The sequence below is a fragment of the Meles meles genome, chromosome 8 (assembly GCF_922984935.1).
Source record: "Meles meles chromosome 8, mMelMel3.1 paternal haplotype, whole genome shotgun sequence".
NCBI classification, from domain to species: domain Eukaryota; kingdom Metazoa; phylum Chordata; class Mammalia; order Carnivora; family Mustelidae; genus Meles; species Meles meles.
The window spans coordinates 48,268,811-48,281,445 of NC_060073.1; the positions used below are offsets into that span (position 1 = coordinate 48,268,811).

At 34.9% G+C, this 12,635-nt stretch overlaps 1 protein-coding gene across 2 annotated transcripts in view; it reads right to left on the minus strand.

The window, feature by feature from the left end:
• FAR1 (fatty acyl-CoA reductase 1) overlaps window positions 1–12,635 on the minus strand; it is a 70,636-nt gene that overhangs the window by 3,833 nt on the left and 54,168 nt on the right. The window contains exons 9-11 of one of the 2 annotated variants that reach the window (XM_046015750.1): window positions 11,303–11,474; window positions 6,661–6,790; window positions 636–763 (exon numbers count right to left, since the gene is read on the minus strand). In XM_046015750.1, the coding sequence (XP_045871706.1) occupies window positions 636–763; window positions 6,661–6,790; window positions 11,303–11,474 (430 nt within the window). Of the gene's footprint in view, window positions 1–635; window positions 764–6,660; window positions 6,791–11,302; window positions 11,475–11,782; window positions 11,955–12,635 lie in introns of both variants that reach the window. The other variant, XM_046015748.1, reaches the window with a different exon arrangement.

Sequence of the window (12,635 nt, forward strand, 5' to 3'; positions counted from 1 at the left end):
TATAAAAACACTAAAAATGAAAAGAGGTTACTATTGAAATTAACTGCATCTCTGAATTATGGGACAGCAATGCCTTTTCCTGTGTCATCTGAAGTTTTAGAACAATAAGTATATATTATGTTTATAATGAGACTAAGGGAATAATTACAACTCTGGTTTTACAAATAAAGAAAAAATTCTATTCTGAATGATGTATTATTTTATCTCTTTTTCCCTTCCAAAGATGTATTTGACTAGGGAAAAAAAAAATCCAAAAAAAACAAACAAAAACCCCTTCAAACAAATCACCTCTAGCTTATTTTTTAAAATTACCTCTAGTTTAAAATACATCTTTATTTTCTCCTAATATCCTTACTTCTTCAGTAGCAATATAAGGAAAGATTATAGTGAATTTCAAAACTAAATTTCACCTGAAATTAGTGCTTAGGAATAGTATAAATTGATAGTAAGTTTCAACAATCATGAGCTAAATTAAAACTCCCATAGTTTCAGTACAAAGGTAAGCACTTTTCCTAAATACAATATATTACACTAGCAGTATCTTTCATTCAATATACCAGCTTACAAAAAAACCAAATTTTTGTAATGTTTCATAAGAAAGACAAGCTGAAATCAAGCTGATGTAAAAAACTTACTTGTTCAAATGTTTTCTAGCTGCAGGGAGGCCAGACATTTCTTCATTTAGTACATATTTTTTAGTTCCCATGCAGTAGTTCTCTATATATTCTGCCCAATGTAACTGCCGTACATCAATATTAAAGGTCTACAGGAAAAAAAAAAAAACATCGGTTACTTTCTTGAATAATTTTTTCATAACTAGTCAAAAATTCACATTTTAAAAAATTTTTTTAAAAGACTTATTTCTTTCTTTTAGAGAGAGGCATACGGAGAGGGACAGAGAGAGCACGAGAGAGAGAGAGAACCCAAGCAGATCTCCTGCTGAGCACAAAGCCCCAACACAAGGCTTGATCTCAGGACGCATGAGATCATGATCTGGGCTGAAATCAATGGTAAGATGCTTAATCAACTGAGCCACGCAGGCACCCCCCAAATTCATACTTTTAAAAAAGCTAATTGCCTATAAAAAGATTACAAAATGTTTATAATATTAACTTTTAAAATCTTAACTGCTATTCACAAAGAAATTCTTATCCATATTTTATACCTTCCACTAAACACGGAAACATTTCAGAAGATAATCTAAAAACTCATGTCAGCATTTAAAGTATATGAAGTGTAAGAAGAAACCTGTACAATTAAAAAAAAAAAGGTAAAATTCCATTGTCCAAATAATCTGTTTTACTCACCACTTTATACATGTATTAATACATTTATTTCCAGTTTCTATCTACAGTATCTCTTCTTTAACTCCCTCCATACTACCCAGACTACTTTTCCTATAGAACAGTGATGACATCAAGAGAAAGAGTATATTGTGAAAGCTGGCTTAGGAGTTTAGGTAACAGCCATTTAATAAAAAGAAAAGAAAACTTTACAAAAATGCTACTTCATGACCAAGTAAGAGGGCTGTGTACTACTCAGTGCTTCTCCATACAGAATCAGATTACTTTTTCTGGATTAATGAACAGATTATTCAGATAATGACTTTTTTTTTTTTTTTAAGATTTTATTTATTTATTTATTTGATAGACAGAGATTGCAACTAGTCAGAGAGGCAGGCAGGGAGAGAGAGGAGGAAGCAGGCTCCCTGCTGAGCAGAGAGCCCGATGTGGGGCTTGATCCCAGGACCCTGGGATCATGACCTGAGCTGAAGGCAGAGGCTTTAACCCACTGAGCCACCCAGGTGCCCCAGATTATTCAGTATTTACCATCACTTATCTGAAAATATCAAGTTGTAGACCAAAAAAAAGCTACCATAAATAAACCATTAAAGTAACATTGCACTAAAATGGAGGCTTGACTTCAGATATTACGAGAAGTTATTACATATGTGTAATTGGATCCCCACAGGAAAAGTGAAAGAGTGGAACAGAAGTACTATCCGAGAAGACAAGTCGGAAATTTCCCCAAAACAATGATACAGAAGCCAAAGACTCAAAACACACATACACCACATACACACATGTATCTGAGCACATGAGAGCAAACGGTTGAAAATCAAAGATGAAAATTTCAAAGACAGCAGAAAAAGGTGTTATGGATTATCTCCAAAGGGACGAGTATTAAACCTGACAGTAACTTCTCAAAAGAAGTAATGGAAGATGAAAGCCTGAGAGGATGTCTTCCAGGGCTCGAAGAAAACTGTTACCATACAATTCTATACCAGTATAAACATCTTTGACAAATAAAGATGTTTCCAGAAGAATAAAAACTGAGACCATGTAACATCAGCAGATGACTCACACCAGAGGAAGTACACTAAAGGGTATTCTTTTTGCAGAATGCATATGATTCCAGGGGCGCCTGGGTGGCTCAGTGGGTTAAAGCCTCTGCCTTCAGCTCAGGTCATGATCCCAGGGTCCTGGGATCGAGCCCCGCATCGGGCTCTCTGCTCAGCGGAGAGCCTGCTTCCCCTCCTTGCCTCTCTGCCTGCTTGTGATCTCTATCTGTTAAATAAATAAATAAATAAAATCTTAAAAAAAAAAAAAAGAAGAATGCATATGATTCCAAATTGAAGTCTAGAGATGGAAAAAGAAATGAAGAGCAATGATGCTGGTAAATCTCTGAGAATACTTACTGCACAGACTGCAATAAGAATAATGATTGTGAGACCTATAACGCACATGCAGAATTAAAATATGTATTGGTCCCTGCATCATCCATAAAAGGGCAGTAGTACCAATATCATATTAGTCCTTGATAAAGTAAGGAAGGCTGCTGTAATCTCTAGAATAATCTACCAAACAACTAATATACTTCTATGTAACTGATAATAGAAAACTGTAAAAAAATAACCTCAAAAAAAGGAACTTAAAACAAGACAAATAGAAAGCACTAGGAGTTATATTTAAATCAAATATTATCAGAAATTCCATTATGCCTTGTTTTCCAAGTAAGGGTCCAAAATTGTCAGACTGAAAATAAACCTCTATTCTGCTTATAAGAGAAACATCTAAAAAAGTTAAGGATACAGAAAAGATGAAAATACAAGGTCAGAGAAAGATATACCTTTGTACCAACAACGTATGAGAGCTCCCACTGGCCAGAGCCTTACCAGAAGGGTATGTTGGCAAAGCCTGCATTTTTGCAAACTGTTAAATAGTAAATATCTCAGTCTAGTTTCAATTTACATTTCCATTTTTATGAGTGAGGATGAGTATCTTTTTGAATGGTTAAGAATCATTTGCATTTATTTGCTGTAAACTGTTCATCTCTAGCCCATTTTCAGCAGGGTTATTCATAATTTTTGCCATTTCTACACAAAACTTTTTATGTAATATGAAGTGCATATTAGCATTACGTTAAGATACCATTATACACCCACCGAAGTAGCTAAAATTAAAAACTAAAATGAAAAGGCCAACTGTTCAGAGGATATAAATTAACAGAAACTCTCATAAATTGTCACTTAGAATGTAAATTGGTGCAACTACTTTGGAAAACTGTTCAGCATTATCAGCTACATTGAACATACAAATACGCTTTGACTTAGCTACTATTCTATTTCTAGAATATATCCTATAACAAATGTGTGCACATGGTTCAAAGAATTATTCCTAATAGCCACAAACAAAGAAAAAATACTGTATGATAACATTTGCCCAAAGCCAACAATGCATATTAACTACCATTTAGTGTTAGAATTCAAGACAGTTGTTACTTTTGGGAGATAGTGATTGTGAGGGGGCAAGAGGGGATCTTCTGGGGATAATAATGTTCTATTTCTTCACCTGGGTGCTCATTTTCTGAAAATCCACTGGGCAGCATGTGTTGTGCACTGGGATGGGGGGAGGGAAGATGGGAAGGGAGAAAATAAGGATCAGCAGAAGCCACAAATCTTCCAACCTGAGATTGTCTGCGGGACCCTGATGCCTTACACCTTCTGCTTTGAAGGCTGTAAGCAAGGAGGAAGACTGGCTTATAAAGCCTATGGCCCAATAAATTAAGGAGTCTTATGGAACACTTCTGCAAAAAGATAAAAATCCCAAAAGCTGTAGCCTCAGAGCAAAGGCAGAAAAAAAAGTAAACCCACCACACACAGAAGTGGGCAGAATAACTGCACTCTTGATGCCTTTGTCATGCACAACCAGTACAATGAGACTAAATCTGCATTATCTAATATGGTAGCCACCACAAGCCACACACATCTCTGGGAACTTAAAAGTGGTCTGAACTGAGATGTGCTGCAGAGTGTAAAAATGCACACAGGGTTTCAAAGGCTCAATATAAAAAAATTGAAAGTATAATATCCTTTAAATAGTTCTTTAAATTTTAAGTAATTTTTAAGTTTTTGTTTAAATTACATGCTACGGGCACCTGGGTGGCTCAGTGGGTTAAGCAGCCTCCTTCAGCTCAGGTCATGATCTCGGGGTCCTAGGGTCAAGTCCCGCATCAGGCTTCTGCTCAGCAGGGAGCCTGCTTCCCCCCCACCCGCCTGTCTCTCTGCCTACTTGTGATCTCTCGCTGTCAAATAAATAAATAAAATCTAAAAAAATAAATAAATAAATAGCATGATACTATTTTGGATATATTAAATAAAACATTAAAATTTTTAAGGAAAGAAGTGGAAAGAGAAAGGAAGTTGCAACTGGGAAGTTTAAAAACAAAATCTCCTTTGAGAAACTGCAATCATGAACCAGCCTACTGAAGGCCATATTCACCTGAGTTGTGCTAAAAACTTCATCAGATATTTCAGAGTGGTCTGGACCTGTTAATGTCACCTGGCTAGTTAATACTAACAGTCCCTAGGCTTCTGGCAGAAGCAAGGGCAAATCCTTTTTGGGAAACTGCAATTTCAACACAGCCTCCAAAAAATTCCCACAGAAATCCTCAAAGAATGTGAATTTATAGTCAAACAATAAGAAACAAGAAACAAGGTGCCATGAGTGAGACCTAGCTTAAAGGACAGATGAAGTGGCTTATGCTAAGCTGCACAGCTTTTAGGCGTCTGAATTATCAGAAATAGAATTTAAAACAATTATGTCTACCATGTGTCAAAAAAATTCTAAAGATTATTTAAGAAATGTCTGTAGGATTTGAAAGATACACCAAAACTCTAAAAATGAAATTACCTGAAATCAAAAATTCAGTGGGATGGCTTAGGCACAGCTGAAGGACTGCCATAGAACTTTAATTATTAGCACTCAGGTCAGAAACAAAGAGATACAAAATATGAAATAAAAGTTAAAAGACCTGGAGGAGAGAATGATCTAAAATTCATTAAAATTTCACAAGACAGGGGCGCCTGGGTGGCTCAGTGGTTAAAGCCTCTGCCTTCGGCTTGGGTCATGGTCCCAGGGTCCTGGGATCGAGCCCCGCATCGGGCTCTCTGCTCGGCAGAGAGCCTGCCTCCTCCTCTCTCTCTCTGCCTGCCTCTCTGCCTACTTGTGATCTGTCTGTCAAATAAATAAAAAAAAAATATATTAAAAAAAAATTTCACAAGACAAGAGAATGGTGAAAAGGCCATATGTGAAGAAACAATGGGCTTCACATCCAGGAAGCCCACTGTGAAACAGGATAAATTAAAAAAAAAAAAAAAAATACACGCAGACACATTCAGGTGAAACTGCAGATAACAAAGAAAAACTCTGAAAAAGAGAAAAGAATAAGAGGTCACCCATAATGCAAGAGCAAATGAGACTGATTTTTTCAACAGCACTAACATAAGCCAAATATTAAAGGAATATAAAGAGAAAGTTATCTTTAATGTGCCAAAATCCTGTTACAGAAACAGCAGTGAAATAAAGACATGTCAGATCATCAAACATTGAGTGTTCACTACTAACAAAGCCCCTACTAAATCATATTCTGGGTAGCTTTCAAGCTGAAAGAAAATGACCCTAAAGATAAAGAGAAGATCTCATAGCAAAGACACTGGTAAGTATTGGTTAAATCTAAAGAAAACTAAACAAAATCATATCTAAATAAAAGATTTAAATAGAGAACCGAAGTAATGCATAAATATGTATATTAGTGGGGTGGTAGTTACAGCTCAAAGACTTTAAGGTCCTGAATATCATTAAGGAAGACGTTAGAGAAGTTGCTTAATTTAGACTTTGTTAGGTATGCATGTTAAAAAATCCAAGATAACCTCAAAAAAACACACACATGAAGAGTTAAGTGTCACAATAACAGAGGACAAAACGAGGAGTGATAAGAAATGTTAAGAATATATGAGTAAAACAATTTTGGAGAGAACTTTTTTTTCTTGAAATTAGAAGAAAACAAAGTGAAGGAAAAATGCATAAAGTCCAAGTTTTCTATGAATTTGACTAAAGGGCAAAAAAGAATCAACATTTCAATCATACTTTGGAAGCACCTCTGCCACTCGCAAATAGTTACACTATAAATTTTAAGATCGAGCAATTTTATTTTACCACCACTAATTACAACTGAAGCTTTAACGAGACACTATAAATAGGTCAAATGTCTTTCTTGTTGCATACTGATTGTGGAAAATATCCAATTTTTTCTCAGGTTGCTAATGGTTCTCCAATTAGTATACTACATATTTTCTAATATGAAACAGAAAATACTTGCCTTTTTATCTTCAGGGTTTAGTTGATTCATCAACATATTGACATTGTCAGTATTCCAAACCCAAGAATTACTTGTGAAATATTCAAGAAACACCATAGCTTTGTGAAGACGAGTTATTGTTTTCATCATCCTGTATTGTAAGAAAAATGGACAGATTCATAATTTGCATAGGTTAGGAAAAATCTCACCACAACCCAGGGTACCAGTTTCTATACTGAGATAGTAACAGTAAAATTATAATACGTAATTCAGTAAGTGTACCAAACTACCAGAGAATAAGAATATTTCTGTATCTTTAAAGAACATTTTATAAATCCAATATGGAAAAAAATTTTTAGCGGCAGCAAATGAATTTAATGCTGCCTAAGGAAAGTTCCATTGATATATGAAATTAATTTTCAAAGGAAATACAATACTTTGAGGTCAAATTTTCTACTATAATCCTAAGCAAATAAATGGATTCAATTGGTATTCCCTTGCTCTTTGTTTTTCAACCACATTTTAGTTCAGCTACAATTACTAAGGTTTCCTGTGAATTCATAACATATGGTGTTACATTATAATCTCAACTTGTTAGCATCATGGAGGCAAAGTATACAGAAATATTTGTTTGCCACTTAATCAACTCTCTCCACATATATCTTTTAAAGTAATTTTATCTTTAACACGGAAAGGTACCATTCTTGATTGTCTGAATGTGCTGTGAAATCAATGACTCCCGCTTAAAACTTTCTGAAATATATATTCAAGATATTCAATTAACTCCCCAAACTCCCATTATCTATCCTTAATAGAAATAAGAAAGTTTGGTATTTGTTATTTGTTCTTTTTTAAAAAGGACAAGGGGCCTTAATTTTTAAACCTATCATTTTATATGTCATGGCTCACTGTAAGTCATTGATATCATTAACACTATCCAGAGTAGTAATATCTATATATAAAAATTACTTATGATAAGTAGGAAAAGGGAAGAAAGAACTTTCTGAAACAAAACATACACCCAAAATTCCTGGCCTCTGATAAACAGAAAAATAATTTGTGGAAAATAGTTTAAAAGAATTCTATTTATATATTTCCACAATAAGGATTAGCATTTACACAGTTTAGAAAGTCCCCCAATCAGGGGTTTTAGAAATGAGGAAAATGGGAGAAAATCAGAATATCAGAAATGGGGAAAAGTCAAAGCAGTAACATTAGCTCAACAATTCTGAGGACACATTTAATATGTTTAAAAAGAAATCCTAAATCCAGAATACTACAAGAAAATGAGGCAACATGGACTATGCAAAGAAAAACTATGGTTCATGCAAGAAAATAATCTCATAATAAAACTTCTGTCAGACATGAGAAGAATTACGGAGCACTGAAGCTGTATTTGGACAGGAATAGTTCAGACACATAGAAAGCACATGGGGGCGGGGTTAACCAAGACATGCTCCTTTTAGAAAAGAGATTAGACCATTTTCTTCCTATTACAAAAACAAAAAAGATGTAACAGGTCTGTAATTAAATCAGTATCTACTATTACAACCAGTATAGTACATTTGAATTACAACATACATGTATTCACTTAACATCATTTTCCAACATACATCTTAACAAGTTCCTCTTCCTAATTTCTTTTTCACTGACAATTCTCATCTATCTTCAGAATCTATCTTCAGATTCACTCAAGTGACAGGATTACCCTGCAACCAATCACTGATTCAGGCATTCAAAAATATAAAAAATTGGAGGGGAAAAAGGAAATCTGAAAAGCCACATCCAGGTGACCTTCACAGAATATTTATCAAGCTATAAAAGTACCAGATAGAATATTATGGGGATAAAAAAAACTTTAAATTTTGCATAATCACTCTTTCCTTCAAATGCTCTATGAGCAGATCCCCCCTGAGACCACATCACCATGTATGTTCTGAGTATGTATTTATTCTTTATTATGGCAACCTGCAAAAAAATCACCACAATTCTTTAGAGTAGGACAACATCTGGCCCAGGATTTCTCAACCTCAACACTACAGACACTCTGAGCCAAACACTTCTTTGTGGTGGCAGGGTGAGTGGGTGCTGTCTTATACTTGTAAGATGTTCAGCACCCCAGCTCTACCCATTAGATGCCAGCAGCATAATCTCCCCCAGCTGTAGTAACTAAAAACATCCCCGAATACTTTCAAATGTTCCTTGATGGAGGCCAAAACTGTCCTCCACTAACAACCAGAAAGATAAAAAATATCAGATTCACAGAAGTTAAGCTAGAAAGAATTAGGCTAAATAACTGGACTATGGGACCATTTTTCTAATGTCATTTTTAAGAGTGATGAACTACCTACTGCACTTCAAGAGTAAGAGTGAGTAATTTACACTGCGTCCACTTGTAATAATAGCATACATCCTAGTCCCCAGTGACTGTTACCCAGGATTCCTTATGACACAGGTCTGAGTGGCACTTTTTATCATTATGTCAAAAAACAGAGGAAATCGTATTTTTATCTAGCTGACACACAGAATAATGTAAATGTATAAAGTGGACACTACGAATGACACAATTAACGTTACTTTAATGTAGAAGTAGGCATTATATTAAGGCCCCAGTATAAGATATAAAGCCCAGTACCTTGTTCAGTAAATATCTGAACAAATTAAAGAATATAAATAATAAGACTTTGTAATTAACATTTATAAAATTGCCTAAATAAAAAAACCTTTCTGGCTCTTGTTGCCTACACTTGAAAAACCACTCCTAAAAAGCCTCAACTATAATTGCGCCAGATTCAGTTGACCTAACGGTGGCTTCGAGGGGGTGCCAGAAAGGTCCTGGTGGGGGGGAAGAGTAAGTGTATTTTCCATGGGGGAGGAGTAAGAACTGTTGTGGCCAGAGACTAACTAGAGCCAATTGCACTTTCCAAAATGGCTTCAACAATACCTTTCAACTAAATTGCTCAAGTTTTACATGATCTTGAACATTCTCTACATTCCCTTTCCTTGAATTTTGGAGGACTTGTGTGACTCGCACGTGACTCAAAGAATGAAGTGGTAGTAGTGCCGCATGGTTTCTATGGGTAGGTCAGGAGATGCACACAGCTTCCACTTGCCTGCTGTAAGACCTCTCCTTGAAGCCTTCAGTCACTGGGTAAGCAGTTTATTTCCCGTAAGGCTACCAACAGTCATTAAAAAGAGACTACAGGAGGAGATCCTGACACTTTATGAAGAGACAGTGACACAAGGTGTTTCCACTGCACGCCGCCCTTTCAGCTCCATCACAACAAAGGCCCCAAGCCAAAACTGCCTAGCTGATTCCCCCCTGAAGTCCTGATCCTGAGAGAAACAATAAACTGAAAAAAATAATAAAGTAACTTCTGCTTTTCTAAGAGCCACTAAGTTTGAGATAATTTGATATATAGCAACACCTACTATAAATTATTCAATAAGCTTTGGCTATTTCATTGTTTTAATTTTACTAAGCCCTCTTTTCTATATAAGGCTTTGTGATATTGTTTACCCTCTTTTACTTTTTTGAACTAGTTTTGACTTTTCAGCTCTAATCTGTAACAACCTTAATAATATCAGGAAAGCATGTAATGCCATCACTCACAAATTTACATTTGCTTTTTAGCCATGAAAGATGCTGCCAATCATAAATACTCCATTTCGCAGATCACTCCAAAAAAACTTAAAACTAATTTTGATATCCTTTGGATCTTTTTTCCATTAAGTATTTCTTTACCTAAACTAAAGTTGTTCAACACTTCTCACATGTTTCAGTATTTAACACATTGGGTTAGGAACATAATGGACAACTGAATCCACAGAAAATCCCTATAAGAAACTCAGATCCTGATACACTATAACTGGCAGATACCTCACTTTTATTTTTTGAACAGTTGATGGAAGTTCTGGAATCAGCATCTTCTTTATACATTAATACTCAAATCCTGAACTCTCCAATCAAAGGTTCCACTGTAACGTCAATGTAGTTAAAAAAAATAAATATATTTATGGTACATTGCACTATAATTCTGGTAAAGACAGTAGGAGGACTTTAAGTTTGTGGGGTTTCAATAAGAAAGAAAATAAGAAAGAAAGACTATATAACAACAATAAGAAAATGGAAAGCTTCCCATTTGTTAACTTTTCTTTTAAACTATGACATTCTCAACCTGGAAAATTAGTCAAAAATGTAATTACTGTATTATAAGCTGAATGATATAATAATAAGCAGCTGAGATATTTCAGACCATTAATTTTCTAGAAGCATTCTATGTTTTTTCACATAAAACTGCACAATCCACTCATAGCAAACATTTTACCCTCAATCCCCTAGAGACTCACCTCTAAGTTTTTAAGGGGGAGAGATGGACTCAATTTCAGCTTATAATAACAATGACAACCTTGATGCTGGACATTTCCTCTATTATGGGATTTTGGAGGATCAACTGCCCAATAAGAATGAGATCCACAATTAGCCTCCCCAAATATCCTCAATTTCTAAGAAATGTCCTAGCATCCTGATTGTGATTGTGATTGTGATTAATCAAGTTAGTAATTCTAAAAGTAAAGCTCATGCTAGCGGACTTTTTTGTCTCTCCAGCAAGCTTCCACCACCTTACCAATACATAGGTATATTTACTGCTATTCTTCTTACCACGGTTTCTGACCTGTCAACCTGAGTGCAAGATCGAGCAATAATGCAGGTACTGTATGTCTGACACCCTTCCAATAATGAAGCAATAAGTTGTTGGAATACAACTTAATATTGGGGCGCCTGACCACTTGGTTTAAAGGATTCATCTTGAAGGAATGATTTAGATAATATCCTGTAGGAAAAATAAGCGTCAGAGCATTTTGAATGTTATTTGTTATTCAGAAAATATACCTAAAGTCAGACCTAGAATTCAGCACATGACAATAATTTATCATCCGAACTTCAGAATAAATTAGAGTAAGTGACAACACTACCTTTGCTTTCCTGACAAAGTCTTAATTTCAAGAGTCTTCTCAGTCACAAAAGGCCATTAAGCCTTATCATAAGCATAAACAAATACAGAGTTAATGAATATGCATTTTAGTGTAAGCATGGGTTGTTTAACAGAGGAACAGATAAGACAGAGCTAGTCACCATTACCTTGGGCTTCTTCCAGTCATCCTGAGGTAGATATCATACAGGAATGCTGGGGCCTTATGGCTTACAGCAATCCAGTAATGATATAAAAGGTGATTGGAGGTTAGATTTACATTGGGCCGTCTGAAGGCCTGTTCGAGAGGATTCCTCTTGAAAGTGGAAATTACATGGTATTCTGAGGAAGAAAAGTTGTGTAACAGCTTTGATAATAACCATGTAATGAAGTTTTGAAAAAAAAAATCATGTTTTTACAAAGCAAAATATTTTACCAAAGATGTCAGAGTTCGCTCAATTAAAAAACAAACTTTTCTACTCTCGATAGTAGCTAAGAGAATATGGGTATCAGACTGCTGAACTCGAGTGGTTTTAGAACTGTCACTATGAATTTTAATTAGATAAATGAATTTTTGCTACATTTCACTCTTAAAAATCCTTTTAATGTTTTACCGATGTCATTTTACAATGTCACTTTCTATAATTCACCTCTCACGATAGCTTCTTTCTTTCTGTTCCTCTTTCCAGATTCTTATTACTGTATACTTACTTAAAAAAGAAAAGGAAAATCATCATCCTTTGCTTATAAATAATTAAGCTGCTTAATGCTCAAATTAACATACATCAACAAGCTTAAAACAACCCCAAATTAGCTTCTGCTATAATTTATTTAGATAATACAATATCAACAAAATCAAACCTATTATCTATGTTAATACTTCAATGAAAACGTATATTGAGCAATTCACTTAAAAATAATGCTCAACTTGATTTTTACTAAACTTTACAACACAATGGGAGATTACAAAAACCTAACTCATTTCAGTGTTTTAAAATCCTTAGAAAAATACTATTAAAATAA